The sequence below is a fragment of the Pan paniscus genome, chromosome 19 (assembly GCF_029289425.2).
Source record: "Pan paniscus chromosome 19, NHGRI_mPanPan1-v2.0_pri, whole genome shotgun sequence".
Taxonomy (NCBI): domain Eukaryota; kingdom Metazoa; phylum Chordata; class Mammalia; order Primates; family Hominidae; genus Pan; species Pan paniscus.
In genome coordinates this window covers 95,018,105-95,040,635 of record NC_073268.2, presented here as the reverse complement: position 1 = coordinate 95,040,635, position 22,531 = coordinate 95,018,105, and the positions used below count along the sequence as shown (strand labels likewise).

Here is a 22,531-nt window from a genome sequence, read left to right as displayed (position 1 = left end):
GAGGCCTGGCCACGAGAGCGCCTGCGCAGGATGCTGGGCATGCGCACGGGAGTCGCCCGCCAGGGCATCCCATCTGGAAACTGCGTCCTCCAGTTCGCCTTGTCCCACTGTCTCAAGGCGCTCCAAGAGCACGAGCGCTGTGGTCAGAAAGGTGGGGTCTGAAGCCACTGCAAGCCCAGTCCTGGCTCTGTCCCCATCCAGCTGCATGTCCTTAGGCAAATGACCTAACTTTCCTGTGCTTCAGTGTCCTCGTCTGCAAAAGGACGCTCATCGCAGAGCTCATCCCGGGGCTGCAGTGAACGGTAAGTGACTGGGTACGCGCAAGGGGCTTAGAACATCACCTGACGTGTGCTGGGCACCCACGTGCCCGTTTTGTTGCTGCTCATCCCTGGGGAGCCATCTGGATGACTTGGTAAGGAGGCGCTCAGGTGAGAGGTCAGGGCTGAGCTGGTGACTTTAGTGTGTCAGTGAGTCCACAGGAACAGACGAGGTCGCTCCAAGTGACGCATGGAAGAATCCCCATCACTGAAACCACAGGCGCCAGGGAGGCAGGCACTGGCCAAGAAAGACCTCAACTAGAGACAGGACAGGGGCGGCCAGAGAGGGACAGAAAACCGGGAGAGCGGAATCAGAAAGGGCAATTGCACCCACATCAACCCCTTACCCTTCAGACCCACTCTCCTTCCCCGCCTCCTCCGGGTCCCAGACCCAGTGAACCTCCTCAGTGCCCTCTGGGATGGCCCCTGGGGAGTCCCTGACTCTCTCTGGCACTCGCCTCTCAAGGCAGCCCCCTGGTGCCACTCCCAGTGTCTGGGCTGAGTCCCCTCCCCTGGTCTCTTCTGGCCTGGGAGTGTGACATGGGAGTGACAGCTCCACTGTTAGCAGCTCCAGATGCTACAGCGGCCCCTCGTGCCGCCCGCACGCCCTGCTGTCTCATCCGTGGTAAATGGTCCCTTCACTGAAGCCTCCTTAGATGATCTTCATTCGGGTGTCGTCTTTTCCTGCTGGGAGCCTGACCAAGATAGCGCTGCAGGGAGGCGGCCTCTGCAGAAGGACCAGCGCGGCAGCGGGGTCCCCAGAGATACTCCATGACTGAGCAACAAGGAGAACTGGGCGTTCTCGGTGAGGATCCGCAGAACAACAGTTCCAGAAAAAGCCAGGGCGCATCGGGCCGAGGCGGGTTGGGATAAGGAACCGCACGTAAGCTCTTGACCATCTGTTTAAGAAGCTGTGACATGCGGGACTCGTGGGGCAGTGACTGCCGGCTCCACCCTCATGGGTCCGGCACACAGCTCATCTGCAAATGGAAGACTCTCCAGTCACCTCAACTGGACAAAAAACCGAGATTCAGTTTCTTTCATTCCACGTGTTAATCCTGTTTTCCAGTATACTTTTTTTCTTTTCTTTTTTTTATTTTGGGGGGATGGAGTCTTGCTCTGTCTCCCAGGCTGAAGTGCAGGGACACGATCTTGGCTCACTGTAACCTCCGTCTCCCAGGTTCAAGCAATTCTTCTGCCTCAGCCTCCCAAGTAGCTGGGATTACAGGCGTGCGCCACCACGCCCGGCTAATTTTTGTGTTTTTAGTTGAGATGGGGTTTCTCCATATTGGCCAGGCTGGTCTCAAACTCCTGATCTCAAGTGATCCATCCGCCTCGACCTCCCAAAATGTTGGGATTACAGGCGTGAGCCACTGCACCCAGCCACGGTACATTTTATTTTATTTTATTTTATTTATTTTATTTTATTTTATTTTATTATTTATTTTATTTTATTTCATTTCATTTTATTTTTTTATTTTTTTTATTTTTTATTTTATTTTGAGACGGAGTCTCGCTCTTTCGCCCAGGCCAGACTGCAGTGGCACTATCTCGGCTCACTGCAAGCTCCGCCTCCCGGATTCACGCCATTCTCCTGCCTCAGCCTCACGAGTAGCTGGGACTACAGGCTCCCGCCACCGTGCCCGGCAAATTTTTTGTATTTTTAGTAGAGACGGGGTTTCACCATGTTAGCCAGTTTGGTCTCGATCTCCTGACCTCGTGATCTGCCCGCCTCGGCCTCCCAAAGTGCTGGGATTACAGGTGTGAGCCACCGCGCCCGGCCCACGGTACACTTTAAATTGATAAATCTCAAGGTAAGTTATCCCTTCATGCTGTTAAAAGAGTTAAAGCAAAAATAAAATACCGTCACGCTGTGAAAACCCCTGGCCCAGATGGCTTCACTTTTGAATTGTACCAAACATGTAAGGGAGAAATAATACGAAAGCAACACAAAATCTTCCATGATTCTGGGAGTTGGGAAACTTTTCCAACTCATTTTATGAGGGCACCACTACACTGATACCAAAACCAGAAAAATACATTACAAAAAAAAAAAAAATACAGACCAGTATCCCTCATGAACATAGATGTAAAAATCCTGGCCAGGAGCAGTGGCTCACGCCTGTAATCCCAGCACTTTGGGAGGCCGAGGCGGGTAGATCACGAGGTCAGGAGATCGAGAGCATCCTGGCTAACACAGTGAAACCCCATCTCTACTAAAAAATACAAAAAAATTAGCCGGGCACAGTGGCGGGCACCTGTAGTCCCAGCTACTCGGGAGGCTGAGGCAGGAGAATGGCATGAACCCAGGAGGCAGAGCTTACAGTGAGTCGAGATCGCGCCACTGCACTCCAGCCTGGGTGACAGAGCGAGACTCCGTCTCAAAAAAAATAAATAAATAAAAATAAAAAATAAAAAAAGAATCCTTAGCACAGATTAGCAAGCCAAATTCAGCAATAATCAAAAATTAGAATGTTACGGGAAAGGGGTCCGATTCAGGTCACCAAGAGAGGGTTCTTGGAGCTCACACAAGAAATAATTCTGGGCACGTCCATAGAGTAAAGTGACAGGAAGTTTATTAAGAAAGTAGGCCAGGTGCGGTGGCTCACGCCTGTAATCCCAACACTTTGGGAGGCTGAGGCAGGCAAATCACGAGATCAGGAGTTGGAGACCAGCCTGACCACATGGTGAAACCCCATCTCTACTGACAATATAAAAATCAGCTGGGCGTGGCGGTGCATGCCTGTAATCCCAGCTACTCAGGAGGCTGAGGCAGGAGAATCGCTTGAACCTGGGAGATGGAGGTTACAGTGAGCCGAGATCACGCCACTGCACTCCAGCCTGCGCGATGGAGTGAGACTCCATCTCAAAAAAAAAAAAAAAAAGTAAAGGAATAAAGAATAGCAACTCTAAAGGCAGAGTAGCTCCAGGGCTGCTGACTGTCCCTTTTTATGGTTATTTCTTGAGGATATGCTAAACAAGGGGTGGATTATTCATGCCTCCCGTTTTTAGACCATAGAGGGTAACTTCCTCATGTTGCCATGGCATTTGTCATGGTGCTTGCAGGAGCATAGCAGTGAGGACAGCCAGAGGTCACTCTCATCGCCGCTTGATTTTGGTGGGTTTTAGCCGGCTTTACTGCAGCCTGTTTTGTTGTTGTTGTTGTTTTTGAGATGGAGTCTCATTCTGTTGCCCAGGCTGGAGTGCAGTGGCACAATCTCAGCGCACTGCATCCTCCGACTCCCAGGTTCAAGCGATTCTCCTGCCTCAGCCTCCCGAGTAGCTGGGATTACAGTCGTGCACCACAACACCCTGCTAATTTGTATATTTTTAGTAGAGATGGGGTTTCACCATGTTGGCCAGGCTGGTCTCGAACTCCTGACTTCGCGATTCGCCCACCTCGGCCTCCCAAAGTGCTGGGGTTACAGGTGTGAGCCACTGTGCCCGGCCAGCCTATTTTATCAGCAAGGTATGACCTGTATCTTGTGCCAACCTTCTGTCTCCAGTGACTAAGAATGCCTTAACCTCCTGGGAATGCAGCCCAGCAGGTCTCAGCCGTATTTTACCCAGACCTGGTTCAAGATGGAGTGGCTCTGGTTCAAACGTCTCTGACAAGAATACTTCACGATAGGTGTGGTTTACTCTAGGAATACAGGGTTAGTTCAGTATTCTGAAATCAATCAATGAAATTCATATGAAGACTAAAAAGGGGCAGGGTGTGATGACTCATGCCTGTAATCCCAGCACTTTGGGAGGCTGAGGTGGGCATTTGAGGTCAGGAGTTCGAGACCAGCCTGGCCAACATGGTGAAACCCCGTCTCTACTAAAAACACGAAAAATTAGCTGGGGGTGGTGGGGCGCACCTATAGTCCCAGCTACTTGGGAGGCTGAGGCAGGAGAATCGCTTGAACCTGAGAGGCGGAGGTTGCAGTGAACCGACATCATGCCATTGCTCTCCAGCCTGGGCGACAGAGCGAGACTCCATCTCAAAAAAAAAAAAAAAGACTAAAAAGGGGGAAAAGCATGATAATCTCAAAAGATAGAGAAAAAGCATTTGACAGAATCTAACAGCCATTCACCCAATCCAATTCTAAACAAAAAGCCAAAAAACCCGTTAGGGAACATCCTTAACCCGATGAAGGGCTCCGGTGAGAAATCCATAGCTAAGCTCCTACTTCACGGTCAGACGCTGAGTGCCTTCCCCCTAAGGAACAACGCAAGAGTGTCTGCTTTCACCACTTTTTTCCCCACCATTTTTTCCTTTGAAATAAAATTTTGAACCACACAGAAGTTGCAAAAATACAGTAGATCCTGTGAAAGGAAAATAAAAACTGCAATTCACCCTTCCAATAGGAAAAAACAGGAAGCTGAGAGCTGAGTCATGCAAGCAGCTGCCTTTCCTCTTGTTCCTAAGCAGAGAGCGACAGAGGAAAGGCTAAAGACCTCGGCAGGTAGCTACTGTGCTCACCTTATCTTATGTGAAGTGCCAATTTACTGAGCACCAGATGAATACACGATTGACTGTTCCCCTGTCTGCTTCTCTTCTCTTGCAACCTGTGGCGGCAGCACTAGGACCGGACCCTCCCTCTTCCCCCTCCAGCCTGCTTTTCCCCTTTAAATATGGAAGCCCTCAAAGTCACCTTTGGAGAAAGGCACAGACCACAGACTGTTTCAGTGATTCCGCGTTTTGTCACGTTTTGTTTTGCCTCCCTGGCCTTATCCTTGACCTTGGCAAAATTAATTGGTTGAGAACAGTCTCAGATACTTTTTGGTTCATATCCCCCTTATCTGTGGGGGATACATTCCAAGACCCGCAGTGGATGCCTGAAACCATAGATAATGTGGAATTTACTGTTCTACATTCATACCTGCGATAAAGCTTAATTCATAAATTAGGCACAGTAAGAGATTAACAGTAACATAGTAAATAGAACAATTAGAACAATAGTCTGAAATAAGAGTTATGTGCATGTGGTCTCTCTCTAAATATCTTAGTGTACTGTACTCGCCCTTGTGATGAAGAAGGGAAAGAGCAGGATGACACAATATTTCATCCCACTAGGAACAGTATGCAATTTAAAACTTATGAATTATTTCTGGAATCTTCCATTTAATATTTTCAGACCTCAGTTGACCGCAGGTAACTGAAACTGCGGTAAGTGAAACTGCAGATAGGCGGGGCCAGCAGTCGTGTTTCTGTGCAGCATTCATGTGGCTCCCTCCAGTGTACTGATTACCTAAGCACAGTACATTTACCAAACCCAGGAAACTGACATTGCTCTCATCACTTTTATTCCTCATCCTATTGGTGCAAAAGAAAAAAAAAGGAAGTTATTCAGATTTGAAAAGAAGGAATAGAACTATCTTTATTTGCCAGTGACAAGCTTTGACTAGCTAGACAAGCCTAAGAAATCTTCAAAAAATAACTACGAGGCTAGGCATGGTGGCTCACGCCTTTAGTAATCCCAGCACTTTGGGAGGCTCAGGCAAGAGAATCACTTAAGCCCAGGAGTTCAAGACCAGCCTGAGCAACATAGCAAGCCCCTGTCTCTACAAAAAAATGTAAAGATTAGCTGGATGTGGTCGCGCCTGCCTGTGGTCCCAGCTACATGGGAGGCTGAAGTGGGAGGATCACTTGAGCCCAGGAGGTTGGGGCTGCAGTTAGCAGTATTTGTACGACTATACTCCAGCCTGGGTAACAGAGCGAGACTCTGTCTCAAAAAAACCACAAAACTACACATACTAAATTTAATATATTAATATTTAATATATATTAATATGTTAAATTTAATACATTAATATTTAACATATTAATATATTAATTCCACATACAAAATTTAACTTTATTATAACTGCAGTGAACAACTAGAAATTGAAAAATTTTTAAACATTGTCAATTACAGTAGCACCAAAAATCAGGAAATAGTTACGTATAAGTCTAACAAAAGATGTGTGACATCTACATCCTGAAACTACAAAACACTGATGAAAGAAATCAGAGACTCAAAAGAACAAAACAGTATACGTCTTCATGGGTCTACAGACTTGATTTTGAAAAAGAAAAGCAAAGTTGAAGGACTTATACTATCTGGCTTCAAGACTTAATATAATGCTGTAAGTAATCAAAACAGTGTAGTATTGCCATAAGAAAAACAGACACCAACGAGTGAGACAGAAGAGGGTCCAGAAATAGACCCTTATGGATGTGGCCCATTGACTTTTGACAAAAAAGCCAGGGTAATTCACCTGAAATCCAAAAGACTGTCTTCCCACCATGGTGCTGGGACAACCCTGTGAACCCTGAAAATTTGAGACAGGCCTCAGTTAATTTACTTTATTTTATTTATTTATTTATTTATTTATTTGGGACAGAATCTCTCTCCCGCCAGGCTGCAGTGCAGTGGTGTGATCTTGGCTCACTGCAACCTCTACCTCCCAAGTTTAAGTGATTTTCCTGCCTCAGCCTTCCGAGTAGCTGGGATTACAGGTGTGCACCACCACACCCAGCTCATTTTTTATATTTTCAGTATTGATGGGGTTTCACCATGTTGGCCAGGTGGGTCTTGAACTCCTGACCTCAAGTGATCTGCCCTCCTCACCCTCCCAAAGTGCTGGGATTACAGGCGTGAGCCACCGCGCCCAGCCGGGCTCAGTTAATTTAGAGTTTATTTTGCCAAGGTTGAGGACGTGGGCGCCCCTGACACAGCCTCAGGAGGGCCCGGCAGTGTGTGCCCAAGGTGGTCAGGGCACAGCTTGGTTTTATACATTTTAGGGAGATATAAGACATCAATCAACACATGTAAAATGAACATTGGTTCAGTCTGGAAAGGCAGGACAACTCCAAGTGGGGAGGGGGCTTCCAGGTCACAGGTAGATGAGAGACAAATGGATACATTCTTTTTTTTTTCTTTTGACAGAGTCTCTCTCTGTCGCCCAGGCTGGAGTGCAGTGACGCAATCTCGGCTCACTGCAACCTCTGCCTGCCGGGTTCACACCATTCTCCTGCCTTAAAGTTGAAGTCATTTGTTCCCATAGAGAACAGAGTTGTGAAAGGAAAATATCTTGGGCCCCAAAATCACCAGCTAAAGGGAAAAGTCAAGCTGGGACTGATTAGGGCCATCCTGCCTCCCATTCTATTCAGTCACCCTCTGCTCACCAGGCGTGGTGGCTCACGCCTATAATCCCAGCACTTTGTGGGGCGGAGGTGGGTGGATCACGAGGTCAAGAGATCGAGAACATCCTGGCCAACATGGTGAAACCCCGTCTCTACTTAAAAAAATACAAAAAATTAGCCGGCATGGTGGCGGGCGCCTGTAGTCCCAGCTACTCGGGAGGCTGAGGCAGGAGAATGGCTTGAACCCGGGAGGCGAAGCTTGCAGTGAGCCGAGATCGCACCACTGCACTCCAGCCTGGGTGACAGAACGAGACTCTGTCTCAAAAAAAAGAAAAAAAAAAAAAGATAATGAAAAGCAAGCTTTTCATTAAAAATAAAAGTGCAAATCATATATCTGCTACAGGAACAGAATATATATAAAGAACTTACACAACAAACAAGCCGGTTTTCAAACGTGCATAAGATTTGAACAGACGCTTTGCCAAAGAGGATGTGTGAATGACAGAGAAGCATAAAGATGCTCAACATCATTCGTCTTTTTTTTTTTTTTTCTTTTTTTTTGAGACAGAGTTTCACTCTTGTTGCCCAGGCTGGAGTGCAATGGCACGATCTCGGCTCACTGCAACCTCTGCCTTCCAGGTTCTAGTGATTCTCCTGCCTCAGCCTGCCAAGTAGCTGGGATTACAGGCATGCGCCACCACGCCCGGCTAATTTTTTTGTATTTTTTAGTTGAGATGGGGTTTCTCCATGTTGATCAGGCTGGTCTCAAACTCCTGACCTCAGGTGATCTGCCCACCTCAGCTTCCCGAAGTGCTGGGATTACAGGCGTGAGCCACAGCACCCGGCCTATCATTCGTCATTATAACCACAATGAAACTTCACTACATGCCCACCAGAATGGATGAAATTTAAAGACTGACAATACCAAGTATTGGTGACGATTTAAACCACTGGAAGATGAAGAAATTACTAGCAAGAATGCAAAATGTTTCAGCAACTTTGGAAAACAGTTTCTTTTCTTTTCTTTTCTTTTTTTTTGAGACGGCATCGTGCTCTGTCGCCCAGGCTGGAGTACCGTGGTGCGATCTCGGCTCACTGCAACCTCTGCCTCCTGGGTTCAAGCGATTCTCCTGCCTCAGCCTCCCGAATAGCTGGGATTACAGGCGCCTACCACCATGTTTGGCTAATTTTTGTATTTTTTTGTAGAGACGGGGTTTCACCATCTTGACCAGGCTGGTCTTGAACTCCTGACCTCGTGATCTACCCACCTCAGCCTCCTGAAGTGCTGGGTAGTTTCTTAAAAAGGTAAACATATATCTACCATATGACCCAGTAATCCTGCTCCTAGGTATTTACACATAATAAATACTTATGTTCACACAAAGACTTGTATCCAAATGTTTCCAGCAGCTTTATGCATAATAGTGGAAGATGGAATGACCCAAATGTCCATCAGTGCAAACATGTATTAACAGTGGTGTTCTGTCCATACAGTGGGCCACCACCCAGCAAAACCAGGAGCCAGTTACTGATTGTTGAGATAGCATGGATGGATCTCAGAAGCATTGTGGTAAGTAAAAGAAGCCACATGCAAAATATTAAATACTGTATGATTCCATTTAGAGGGAATTCTAGGGTCCAGGAGTGGTGCCTCATGCCTGTAATCCCAGCACTTTGGGAGGCAGAGGCAGGCGGATCACCTGAGTTCAGGGGTTCGAGGCCAGCCTGGCCAATGTGGAGAAACCCCTTCTCTACTAAAAATACAAAAATTAACTGGGCGTGGCGGTGGGCACACCTATAATCCCAGCTACTCGGGAGGCCGAGGCAGGAGAATCGCTTGAACCTGAGAGGCAGAGATTGCAGTGAGCCGAGATTGTTCCACTGCACTCCAGCCTGGGCAATGGAGGGAGACTGTGTCTTAAAAAAGAAGACAAAATAGAGGGAATTCTAGGAAAGGCAACCAGCAGTGGCAGAAGCTGAGAGGTGGTTGCTGGGAAGGGGCTGGGGGGAGGGGTGGCTGCAGAGGGGCATAAGAGAATTCTTAGGGGTGATTGAAACGCCCTAGGTAATGATTGTTGTCATGATACCATCGCTACACATTTGCCAAAACTTTGCACGTAAATTATATGCCAAGAAAGCCAATTTTTAAAAAGAAGGAAAGGATGGGTTTGAAACCCCAGTTCTTCCCCTACCAGCTGCACAACTTTAGCCGATTACGTTGCCTCACTGAGCCTCTGTTTTCTCATCTGTAACAGGGAATATAAGAGCAGCTGCTTCCCATCATGGCTGGAAGTATTAAATGCATTCATTTGTGGCAAGGCTTATAGTAATGCCTGGCAAAATCCATATTAGCTATTATAGGGAGCGTTCCTCAATTTGCGGAGAGGTTTGGGGTAGAGGCACAAAAGATGACCTTACAGGCCAGTTAACCATTCTCATCTCTGAAACGCCCCGCACTTTCCCTACCATGTCTTGGGAGCGGCTTCCTGATGACAGCAGTTCTGTCCACACAAATCTGAGGCTTTCACCCAGCTGTCTTCTCAGAACCGAGCCACTGCCCCTTCCCCTGCCTGCCCCTGCCAGCGCTTCCCTCCACCCCATGGTCATCGCACACCGGAAAGGCCTTGTGAGCCCCAGGGGAGCAGATGTTGGTGCTCCGATTCCACGAGGAGGCCTCTGGGTTTTCCATTTTACCTGCCTGGATGGCTTAGGTCTTTCCCGGACTCTGGGGCTAAAGATTCGGCACTTGAGTTTTAAAACCTTTCCCAGCACTTCCCAGAGATGCCCTCCCGTCCTCTGCACTCCTGTCCTTCCCTGGCCACTTGGGCAGAAGTCATTAGCACTGCTGAGAAGGGATGACGCTGGGGTTTCTGTGCGCTCAGGCCCTTAATCTGGATGAGATTTTTTTAAACTCCCCACAGCCTGTTCTATTTCCAGCTGCACCTGCCCCTGGATCTTCACTCCTCTGGAGGGGATTAGGCAAACCGTGCAGCTGCCTAAAACCTCACACCTTGAAGGAAATAGTTATTGAATGTCTGACCTCTGGGCTGGCTGTCTCGGACTCTAAGCTGCCAGGGAACCGGGCCTTCCACCCAGTGGGACTGCCTGGGGGCTTTTAAATGCCCCTGCCTGTCCCCTACTCCCAGAGATGGTGACTTCCTGGGTCTAGGCATTAGGAGTTTGTAAAACTCCCTGATGATTCTTCTGTCCAGCCCAGGCTGAGAACCACTGGTCAGAGGCCTGGGCACATCCCAAGGCTCATCCAGAACCATGGGGTGCAAGTGACAGAAACAAGAGCGGCTGCTGATCGCCTCACTGAGCGGTGAAGCCCAGCCTTGACCATGGATTAGGCCAGCCGGACCCAGGAGCTCAGGCCGGAGGATGCCTGCTTCCCTCTGCTCTGCCCCACCGGCCCCAGCAGCCTGGGCCCACATCCTCTCAGTCAGAAGCTGGCTCTCACCGGCTGGCTGGGCTCACAGCCCCACCCTGAAACCAGCAGTGTGGCCCGGGGCCCCGCAGGGCTCAGACAGCCAGGCCAAGAGCTGGGGGCCCTCTGGGAACCACACGGCCGGGAATGGGAGGGGGTGCTCCCCAAGGGACAGTTGAGGTGCCGGCTTTCGGTGGGAGGAAAGGGAATGGGTATGAACTGGACAGAGCCATTACGTCACCCAGAGAGGCTCTGTCCCCCGCCCCACTGAGGGGGAGACAGTAGGAGAGTGGCCACAGGTCCAGCAGTGGCGAGCACAGGCTCTGGGGTCAGGTGTTGGAGCAGGGTCCAGCTCCTCCACTGGCCAGCTGCATACCTGGTTCTCAGTGCCTCCCTCCCCTGGGGACAGGGGACAGTGCCATGCAACCTTGTGGGGCACAGGCCCTCTGTGTGGTCAGCATGCCAAGAGCACAGAGAGGGTGGATTTGCACATGAGCAGCCCCCTGTGTGGTGTTCACCCAGCCAGCAACGTGCTAGACCCAGGAAAAGACTCGGAGCGCTCTGTCAGAGTCCACAGCCACACCACCAGGTGCAGACTGTCTGGGCCCAGAGCCTCTGCTTCTTCCCCTCCCGTCCCCCAAACGCCAGCCCCTGACCAGCCTGGCGGCCTTTCCAACTGAGTGTGGCTGTTAGTCCTCTTGCAGGCCTTGCTCCAGCCAGACTCCCACCTTGGGCCTCTGCCAGCCCGGCACTGATAGCCACAGGCAGAGCTGAGACAAAAGAGAGGGGCCCTGGGGAGTATCAGCAGCAGCCAATCCCGGAAGACATCTATGTCAGGTGGTTTCTGGAAATCGAAAGTAGACTCTTTTCTGAAGCATTTCCTGGGATCAGCCTGACCACGCTCCATACTGGGAGAGGCTTCTGGGTCGAAGGACCAGTCTGCAGAGGGATCCTGTGGCTGGAAGCGAGGAGGCTCTGCACGGCCGTCGCAGCTACCGCAGCCAGGTAAGCTCCTGCCTCTAGCTCTCAGGTGGGCACCCCTCTCAGTCTCTCTCTCTTTTTTATTTTTTTTGAGACAGGGTCTCACTCTGTCACCCGGGCTGGAATACAGTGATGTAATGTCTGCTCAATGCAGCCTCTGCCTCCTGGGTTCAAACGATTCTCCTGCCTCAGCCTCCCAAGTAGCTGGGATTACAGGCGCGTGCCACCACGCCCAGCTAATTTTTGTATTTTTAGTAGAGACAGGGTTTCGCCATCTTGGCCAGGCTGGTCTCAAACTCCTGACCTCTGGTGATCCACCCGCCTCGGCCTCCCAAAGTGTAGGGATTACAGGTGTGAGCCACCGCGCCCGGCCAGGGCACCCCTCTCTCTACACAGGCAAGTGGGGGTCATGCCTCCCTGTTTGCACATAGGCCTGGAGCTGGGGATCCAGGGCTCCTGAGCCCAGCAACAATCATTGCTGCTCCCAGGCCCACAGGGCCTCTGTGTACAGTTGGGCAGATTACTCACTGCACAAGGATACCAGCCAAAGGGCAAGTGGGTTAGAATTCAGCTTGGCCCTCTCTCAGACCTGTGCATTTGGCCTAGGCCTGCACCCACTCCAAGGAAGAGCACCTTTTTTTCTGATTTGCACGAAGGGGCCAACACAGGCAGCCGGGTCTCAAGTGTATGAAGGAATCAGGCAAAAATAGCCGCTGCCACCCAAAGGGCAGCGATGCCACCTGCCAGGTGCTTCGTTGCCCCCCCCCTTTTTTTTTTTTTGAGACAGAGTCTTGCTCTGTCACCCAGGCTGGAGTGCAGCGGCTCACTACAATCTCTGCCTGCCGGATTCAAGCGATTCTGTTGCCTCAGCCTCCTGAGTAGCTGGGACTACAGGTGCACACCACCATGCCCAGCTTATTATTATTATTATTTTGTATTTTTAGTAGAGCCGGGGTTTCACCATGTTGGCCAGGCTGGTCTTGAACTCCTGACCTCAAGTGATCCACCTGCCCCAGCCTCCCAAAGTTCTGGGATTACAGGCGTGAGCCATCGCGCCTGGCCAGTTGGCCATTTTTCCAAGGCCCTGAGTTACTCTCCCAGGACGGACAAACCTAGTGGCTGCAGCAGAGTGAAGTGGCTGGGGGCAGAAGTGGAGAGGGCGTCCACCCATACCAGCGTGCCTGGGACTGAGGGGTTTCCCAGGACACAGGGAAACTTCAGTGCTAAAACCAGCACAGTCCCCAGCACACAGGACAGGCGGTCACACCCTGGCCCCTTTAGCCATCTACTGACATTGACACAGGGAGGAGAGGTGGGCTCCCCCGAGCAGACCCCCTGCCTGTGGCTCACTGACTGTAGACGTGGAGCCCGTTTGCCTCTCTGGGTGTCAGCTCATTCACTTGTAAGGTGAGGTGTAACTAAGGTGGTTCTCAGGGTCACGGTAAGGCCTCCAGTGGTGCCCGGGGAGCCCCGACAAGGGGTGGCTGCACAGTGCCAGTGAGCACGAGTCCCAGAGCAAAGCTGCTCACCAGCCAGTGCACCCAGCTCCCAGGGCGCTTGTTCATGCAGACTCCCATGCAGAGGGGCTAGGGCAAGGCCAGCCATGACTGCATTTCCGACAAGCTCTGGGGATGCCATTGCAGCCGTCCACCAGGCCCCCTCCAAGCAGCCTCAAGGTCACCAGGCCCAGACTCCCAGCCGGTGCCCACAGCAGTGCCACCCAGAGGCCTGCCCCAGGCTTGCTGAACTGAGGGGACAGTGTCAGGTATCACAGGATTCTTACCGAGCCAGAGAAACCATAACTGTCTCTCCATTGGCAGGGTGTGGGGGAGGGAGGCAGACAAAGACAAAAGCGTGGAAATTACACGGAGGCAAGAACACCAGGCCAGAAGGTGGAGACCCGGACCTCCCCAGTCCTGGCCTGAGTGTCAGTGTCTTGGGGATACTTCAGCATTTCCTCCCTGTTCTTCCCCCAGCCTGGCCCACCCTGGGCTGCAGCCCTGACCCTTTTCACCTATCTTCCCCATCGGAACACCACGGAGCCCCGATATATCTCCCTGCCACTTATCTCTGTCACCCCTCGCCCGGATGCTGTGCCCTCTCCTGACGAGTCCCCTCCCATCCACTCTCCAGGCTGCAGCCTCGTCTCTGCCTGCTGAGACCCTCTGGGACAGTCCCTGCAGGGGTCTGTTGCCTGAAGCTTAAGGCCGAGATCTTAACCAGGCTCACCTGGCCTCCCGACCTGGGCCCACGCCTGTGGCCTCCTCCGTCTCCCCGCCCATGCCCGTGTTGCAGCCTTGCCCGGTGCCTGGTTTTTTGAGATGAGCTCACTTGCCTCTAGTCACCAATTCTTGCTGCCCTTACTGCCAGGGGGTGCCCCCAGCCCACCCTTCATCTAGCCAAGTGTTACACATCCTTCCAGGACCACACTGCAGACCAGGTGAGGGGCCCCTGTGGGGGCATCCACAGCACACGTCACACTTACTGGGATCATGGTGGGCTCTGCAAGAGAGGGACCCCACCTGCCACACAGCCCAGGTTGGGCTGAAGGGTGAATGGGCAGGCCGGTCCCCGGGCCTCGGGCCATCTGGCTCCCGTGCCTCACCCCGCCGCTTCTGTCTGCTGCAGGATCTGGGCATCCAGGCACGGCCATGACCCCTCCGAGGCTCTTCTGGGTGTGGCTGCTGGTTGCAGGGACCCAAGGTGAGCTGAGCCCCTGGGAAATACCAAAAGCAGAAGCGTGGAAGCCTGCTGCGCCCTGGGGCTGCTCAGAGCGTCAAGGAGATGTTCTGCCCAGGGCCCGGGGCCCAGCGGTTAGCCAGGTCTTCTCTCCTGCTTGAAGCACCAGGTATCCCCAGTGATGATGACTTGGAGGTTCCCGGGGGCTCACCTGGGTTCAGGTGAGATGCAGGTTATAGAGAGGACACTAGGGAATCCTCCATTCCGTCCAGAGGGAACCAGAGGAGCTGATCAAACCAGCAGTCACAGGGGCCGTTGTGAGGTCAATGGCCTTGGACGCAGGTCAATCTTCCAGAGGGTCCTGGCTGCTTTTCCTCACATTCTTTACACTGTGAGCCCCTGGAAGCTCATGCTCATCCTGGGGGCCCCATGGAAGCCAGATGTACCCCCGACTGGATTCAGGCACCCAACTCCTGCCTGGCTCTGTCAGCTCCTGTAGGGGCTGGAGTGTCAGTGGACTGAGTCCCAGAAGGACATGTGTGGGGGGGGAATCCCATTATCTGCCCTGGAAACATTCTGCCTGTGCTCCCAGGGGTCCCTAGGCCTGCTGCCCCCATAGGCCAGCACCCCCAAACTGCAGACACCCTCTGCAGGGCGGGTCAGCACGGGGCCTCCGTTCCCCTCCGATCCTTCCCTCAGGGTCTTGCCACCTCCACTCCCAGTGCTGGAGAACTCAGGGCTTCTCTGCCCCTGTTCTGTCTATGGAGTGAAGGGCTGAGACCCCTAAAACAAGGAAAGGCGAGTTTGGCCTCCTTGCGGGGTAGGGGGGGCTGTATATATCTTCCACTCCTCCCTCATGGAGGTGCCCCTCATGGAGAGGCCGGGGGACCTTGAAGCCCTGAAATACAAGCTCAGCAGGGGAGACCCAGGACAGCATATGGGGCCTGGAGGTGTGGGCGGTGGGTGCTGCAGGCCCCAGCCTCGCCCTCGCTGGTCTCTGCCTGCAGGCGTGAACGATGGTGACATGCGGCTGGCCGATGGGGGCGCCACCAACCAGGGCCGCGTGGAGATCTTCTACAGAGGCCAGTGGGGCACTGTGTGTGACAACCTGTGGGACCTGACTGATGCCAGCGTCGTCTGCCGGGCCCTGGGCTTCGAGAACGCCACCCAGGCTCTGGGCAGAGCTGCCTTCGGGCAAGGTAGGGCCTGCTGTCCCCTTCCACCGAGGCTGAGACGCACAGCACAGCCAGCTCCCAGGAGGGGCAAATCCCCTAAGACGAGACAGTCAGGTTTCAAAGACATGCAAATTGGATTCCTATTAATTTAGCAAGAGCAAACACTTTTTTTTTTTTTTTTTTTTGAGATGGAGTCTCGCTCTGTCGCCCAGGCTGGAGTGCAGTGGCACAATCTCGGCTCACTGCAACCTCCGCCTCCTGAGTTCAAGTGATTCTCCTGTCTCAGCCTTCTGAGTAGCTGGGATTACAGGTACCTGCCACCATGCCCGGCTGATTTTTGTATTTTTTAGTAAAGACGGAGTTTCACCATGTTGGCCAGGCTGGTTTTTAAACTTCCGGTGTCAAGTGATCCGCCCGCCTCAGCCTCCCAAAGTGCTGGGATTACCACACCCGGCCTATGAGCAAACACTTTCGATGGTGCTGAAGGCCTGCGGATCAAGTGCTGATGGGACTGCTCCACCCACGCTTGGCCGGTGATGGTGGCGGGTGCTTGGGCAGGTTCAAGAGCTCAGCTGGGCTCGTTCCCTCCGGCCCAGAAACTCCACTCCAGGGAGTTTATCCCCTTGAAACAATTTCCCCTCAAAAGAAAAGTCTGCAGGAAGATTTCCACTGACACAGCAGTTGCGATTCTGGGAAAAAAAGAAACAATCCATAAACTATTTAGCAGCAGGGATAGTCACACAATTACAGTATGTGAACCTGATGTTGCAGGGATAGTCACACAATTACAATATGTGAACCAGATGTTGCAGGGATAGTCACACAATTACAGTATGTGAAACTGATGTTGCAGGGATAGTCACACAATTACTATACATGAATGTGCTGTCACTGAAGCAGCCGGTAAGCTTTATAAGCATGAAGGCTAAGTTTATGGCCTGACATTGCAATCACAAATCCAGCCCATGCTGGAATATCCACCGTGGTTTGCTGGTGAAGGACCTGTAAGCAGATGGACCCACACTGCCGGGGCGGGGAACAAAGGGCTGAGTCACGCCGTGGGACTCCTGGGTGCAGTCGTCACGCCCCCAGCCCTGCCGTCTGCTGTGTCCACAGGATCAGGCCCCATCATGCTGGATGAGGTCCAGTGCATGGGAACCGAGGCCTCACTGGCCGACTGCAAGTCCCTGGGCTGGCTGAAGAGCAACTGCAGGCACGAGAGAGACGCTGGTGTGGTCTGCACCAATGGTGAGCGGGGGCGCACCTCCCTGCGGAGGCCCCAGTGTGCCCTGGGGTCCCGTGGCCCCTGCCCCTCCCAGCACCACCCCCCCACACACATGAAGCACACAAAGGTTCCTTCCACTACCGCCTGCCCACTCCGCATGGAGAGGCCTAGACGTCCCAAGAGCCCACCAGCTCCCAGTCCCACAGTCCCAGACTCCTCCCCAGCCCCTTCTGGAGAAACACCCAGAACCACCAAGTCTCCATGCAGAACCCGAGTGTGGGGCAGTGAGCCACACTTTCAGTGAGCATGACACCTGGCTCCAGCCTGACCTGAAATGCCAGCATCCGCTCAGAAACACACTTCACAGCACGCGACAGGCTCAAGCCCATCCTGGCGGAGGGAGTCCCGGCTACTCGCAGCCTCAGCCTGCTCCCCCCAACCTGGCCCAGTTTGGAGGGAACCCAGGCTGCTCTGCAGGTTGGAGCCTCTGGATCTGAGTTTCTTGTTTTTCTTTCATGCCGAGGTGGCTCTTCCTGGGCTTGCACGTGACAACCTGGGCATTTCCTGCCCACCGCCCTTTGCCAGGAGTTGGAGGCCCCTAAGGCAGGACGGGTCGAATCCCAGGGAGCCCCTGTGCCCACATGGGATGGACAAGTGGCTGGAGCTGAGCCTGGACTCACAGTGGGGGAAGCCCAGGAGACGCCATGGGGCTGTCGGGGGCCAGGGGAGGCGGCGGGGAGCACACGGGGCCATGGGCACACGGCCAAAGCTCCTGGGGCAGGAAAGCTATGGTAAGGCGTGCAGGTGGGAGGGAGCTGGGGGTCCTGCGGTGGCTCAGGTTTTAGGAGGCCCAGGGCAAGCCCACCTGGTTGAAAGGTCACAGTTACTTCAAAACTACTATATTTGTGGCAAAGAAAAACCTATGGGATTTCATTTTGAGTTAGGCTTTGAGAGGGGCTCAAAGAAGGGCAGAGGGTGCACCACACTGACCCCCGACCCGGGAGCCTCCCATGACTTCTGCAGGCCTTGTCCCCCACAGGAGGCTGCTCGAGGACCCCCGGAGTTCTAAAATGGGGTTGCCACAGGACCCTAACTTTTCAGGCCATCTAAGCAGGCAGTGGTTTTGGTGTTAGTGGTGATTGGTGACCAAGGCTGGGGAGTGGGGGCTCCGGAGTCAGTACCACCAAGTCTCCATGCGGAACTGCTGCCTGAGTCGGGGGAGCAGCACAGAGCAGAGGGCCTAAAGCGGGGGCCTGGACAGGCTTGGCCAGGTCCTAGCTGCTCTTGTTCCCCAGGGCTGGAAGGGGCGGGGCCTCAGGGCCCAGGAATCCGACACTTCCGGTCTCTCTTGTCCCTCATCTTCCCGGGAGCCTTCCAGAGTGAATGAGGCAGCCACAAATCCCTCACTTTCAGATGAAGACACTGACCCCAGAGAGTGGCAGCGCCCCGGCTCCTAACGCAGCCCACTTCCCTCCCGCCCCTTCTTAGAAACCAGGAGCACCCACACCCTGGACCTCTCCAGGGAGCTCTCGGAGGCCCTTGGCCAGATCTTTGACAGCCAGCGGGGCTGCGACCTGTCCATCAGCGTGAATGTGCAGGGCGAGGACGCCCTGGGCTTCTGTGGCCACACGGTCATCCTGACTGCCAACCTGGAGGCCCAGGCCCTGTGGAAGGAGCCGGGCAGCAATGTCACCATGAGTGTGGATGCTGAGTGTGTGCCCATGGTCAGGGACCTTCTCAGGTGAGCCGTCTCGTCCTCAGGCTCTGGGACCGCCAGGGGCTTTGTCCTCCTCCCCTCTTCAAAAGCACACCCACACACACGCACACCTGCACACACTCATGCATGCCCATGTACACACGCAGTCACACGTGCACTCGCGCAGTTGCACACACACGCATGCTCACTCCCACACTGTGTGCACTCAGGTGGCTGTGTTGGACAGGTGGGCCCAGGGCTCCCCTGCTGTCCTGTGGGGCCGGCATCTGCTCTCCCTCTTTCTCCCCAGGTACTTCTACTCCCGAAGGATTGACATCACCCTGTCGTCAGTCAAGTGCTTCCACAAGCTGGCCTCTGCCTATGGGGCCAGGCAGCTGCAGGGCTACTGCGCAAGCCTCTTTGCCATCCTCCTCCCCCGGGACCCCTCGTTCCAGACGCCCCTGGACCTGTATGCCTATGCAGTGGCCACAGGGGACGCCCTGCTGGAGAAGCTCTGCCTACAGTTCCTGGCCTGGAACTTCGAGGCCTTGACACAGGCCGAGGCCTGGCCCAGTGTCCCCACAGACCTGCTCCAACTGCTGCTGCCCAGGAGCGACCTGGCGGTGCCCAGCGAGCTGGCCCTACTGAAGGCCGTGGACACCTGGAGCTGGGGGGAGCGCGCCTCCCATGAGGAGGTGGAGGACTTGGTGGAGAAGATCCGCTTCCCCATGATGCTCCCTGAGGAGCTCTTTGAGCTGCAGTTCAACCTGTCCCTGTACTGGAGCCACGAGGCCCTGTTCCAGAAGAAGACTCTGCAGGCCCTGGAATTCCACACTGTGCCCTTCCAGTTGCTGGCCCGGTACAAAGGCCTGAACCTCACCGAGGATACCTACAAGCCCCGGATTTACACCTCGCCCACCTGGAGTGCCTCTGTGACAGACAGTTCCTGGAGTGCACGGAAGTCACAACTGGTCTATCAGTCCAGACGGGGGCCTTTGGTCAAATATTCTTCTAATTACTTCCAAGCCCCCTCTGACTACAGATACTACCCCTACCAGTCCTTCCAGACTCCACAACACCCCAGCTTCCTCTTCCAGGACAAGAGGGTGTCCTGGTCCCTGGTTTACCTCCCCACCATCCAGAGCTGCTGGAACTACGGCTTCTCCTGCTCCTCGGACGAGCTCCCTGTCCTGGGCCTCACCAAGTCTGGCGGCTCAGATCGCACCATTGCCTACGAAAACAAAGCCCTGATGCTCTGCGAAGGGCTCTTCGTGGCAGACGTCACCGATTTCGAGGGCTGGAAGGCTGCGATTCCCAGTGCCCTGGACACCAACAGCTCTAAGAGCACCTCCTCCTTCCCCTGCCCGGCAGGGCACTTCAACAGCTTCCGCACGGTCATCCGCCCCTTCTACCTGACCAACTCCTCAGGTGTGGACTAGACGGCGTGGCCCAAGGGAGAACCCCAGGACGCCCTCACTGCAGGCTCCCCTCCTTGGCTTCCTTCCTCTCTGCAATGACCTTCAACAACCGGCCACCAGATGTCGCCCTACTCACCTGAGCGCTCAGCTTCAAGAAATTACTGGAAGGCTTCCACTAGGGTCCACCAGGAGTTCTCCCACCACCTCACCAGTTTCCAGGTGGTAAGCACCAGGACGCCCTCGAGGTTGCTCTGGGATCCCCCCCACAGCCCCTGGTCAGTCTGCCCTTGTCACTGGTCTGAGGTCATTAAAATTACATTGAGGTTGCTACATTTGTTTGTACAGAAAGTGTTGTTGGGTCCACACCGTGTTTAGACATCAGGTGTGCCAGGCTCTGGGGGACAGGTCATGAGGCAGAGTCCCTGTCCTTGTGAAGCTACAGGCTAGCGGGGAAGACAGGAACAGGAAGCACACCTCCCAGCCCGGAGCAATAACACAGTGGGACACGAGCAGGAGGGTGCGTGCCACTGCATGCGTGCATGTGGGTGTGTGATTGCATGTGCATAGGCGTGTGTGTGCTCATGAAAGTCTGGCTGTGACGGGTGCCCTCGCCCCTCATCTGGGTGGGTGTGCTCTTAAAATTTTATTTATTTATTTTTGAGACAGAATCTTGTTCTGTCGCCCAGGCTGGAGCTTAGTGGTGTGATCTTGGCTCACTGCAACCTCCACCTCCCGGTGTCAAGTGCTTCTCCCGCCTCAGCCTCCTGAGTAGCTGGGACTACAGGCACCTGCCATCATACCTGACTAACTTTTGTATTTTTGTAGAGACAGGGTTTCACCATGTGGGCCAGGCTGGTCTTGAACTCTTGACCTCAGGTGATCCACCCACCTCAGCCGCCCAAAGTGCTGGGATTACAGGCGTGAGCCACCATGCCTGGCCTATGGGTGGGTGTGCTTTTGCCAGCACTACCTCCTGCTCACGTCCGACGGGAAGGAGAGGGTGCTGAGGTGGCAAGGTGAGGGCTGCACCTCCGGCGGAGTGATCAGGTCTCTGGAAGATGTGACCGGGCTGGGTCATGGAGAGCAGCAGACAGCAGACTGTGGAAGCTGGGAGGAGGGAGAATGAACAGCAGGAGTTAGGAACCTTCGCTCTGGAAATCCTGGTCCACAGGGACAGGGGACAGAGATCCTCATCTCAGCCTTGTAAGAGTGAAGAATTGGAAACGACGTCAATACCCACCAACAGGTGCTTGACTACAAATAAAAGGCACCTCCCCTGGGCTGAGTGAGGCGGGGAGAGGTGCGCTGAAAGATCCTGGGAACCACAGAGTCTCAGGGGAGGCTGGGGGACCCACTGGATGCCAGGGGGACATCCGTGACAATGCCACAGCGGGTTCTGGGCACAGAACGTCGCTCACCACCAACAGGAATTCAAAACTGCCCCTGCTTCTCCATGGCCCGTTGCAGGCACAGAGTCCCCAGGGAGGCACCTGCTGGGCCGAGCTCAGGCTGGCACCTGCCGCTGTGCCACGGTCTGGGAGGACAAGAGTGGCCTCTGGAACAGGAGGTGCACAGGGGCTCCCCTAATGGGAGGGAGGTTCAGGTGCTGAACAGCCAAGATGGCAGCAGACGCCCCACCCACCCTCTCCCCACAGGTGCTACAAGGAACAAAAGCAGGCTACCAAAACCTGCCTGTGAAGGCAGCTGCTCCCTGTACTGGATGGAGGCCCCTGCACCCCCCACCCCCCCACCTCCAGATCCTGTGTCCAGCCCAGGTCCACCATCCTGGCAGGACATCCCCTCCTCCACATGTTTTTTGTTTGTTTTGAGACAGTGTCTTACTCTGTCGCCCAGGCTGGAGTGCAGTGGCACGATCTTGGCTCACTGCACACTCTGCTTCCTGGGCCCAAGTGATTCTCCCGCCTCAGCCTCTGGGACTACAAAGTACTTGGGACTATAGATGTGCGCCAGCAGGCCTGGCTAATTTTTTTTTCTTTTTTTGTATTTTTAGTAGAGTCAGGGTTTTGCCATGTTGCCCAGGCTGGTCTCGAACTCCTGGGCTCAAGCAATTTGTTCGCCTTAGCCTCCCAGAGTTCTGGGATTGCAGGGATGAGCCACTCTGCCCGGCCTATCTCCTCCATCTCTATTTTGATCCTATTGACATTTTAGCAACCGAGGGGCCACATCGCCATGGACCACCGCCAAGACCAGTGTTGGGGACAAACCACAATGAGATCAGGAGGAAGAAGGAAAAGTGATGTCACGGTAGAGGCGTGGCAGACATGGCAAAGACCAGAATCACAGCCTCCATTTCTCGAGTCAGTCCCAGGACCACAGCAGCTCTCTTCTCTCCCGCTCCGTGCTCCCTGGCATCTCAGGGCCAGGGAAGGTAACTGGAGTCTTCCTTCCAGGGAATTCTGAGCCCCGTGGGTCCTGCCTGCAAGGGAGGCTGTAGCCCTGTGTGGGGCTGGGAGATGCAGGAGTTTGAGAAGTCACTGG

The 22,531-nt window shown here is 53.8% G+C and overlaps 1 protein-coding gene across 1 annotated transcript; it reads left to right on the top strand.

Annotated features, from left to right (window-relative positions):
* The first annotated feature begins 11,516 nt into the window (after positions 1–11,516).
* LGALS3BP (galectin 3 binding protein) lies at positions 11,517–20,362 on the top strand. The gene is made up of 6 exons (XM_003818263.5): positions 11,517–11,863; positions 14,468–14,542; positions 15,526–15,717; positions 16,810–16,941; positions 18,407–18,659; positions 18,925–20,362. Exons 2-6 carry the CDS (start codon positions 14,491–14,493, stop codon positions 20,051–20,053), a joined length of 1,758 nt encoding a protein of 585 aa, XP_003818311.3. The 5' UTR covers positions 11,517–11,863; positions 14,468–14,490; the 3' UTR covers positions 20,054–20,362.
* The last annotated feature ends 2,169 nt before the right edge of the window (positions 20,363–22,531 follow it).

Coding starts and splice junctions, on each gene's coding strand:
- LGALS3BP (XM_003818263.5), top strand. CDS start 14,491: ATGACCCCTCCGAGGCTCTTCTGGGTGTGGCTGCTGGTTGCAGGGACC. Junction 14,543..15,525: donor GCTGGTTGCAGGGACCCAAG/GTGAGCTGAGCC, acceptor CTCTGCCTGCAG/GCGTGAACGATGGTGACATG. Junction 16,942..18,406: donor TGGTGTGGTCTGCACCAATG/GTGAGCGGGGGC, acceptor GCCCCTTCTTAG/AAACCAGGAGCACCCACACC.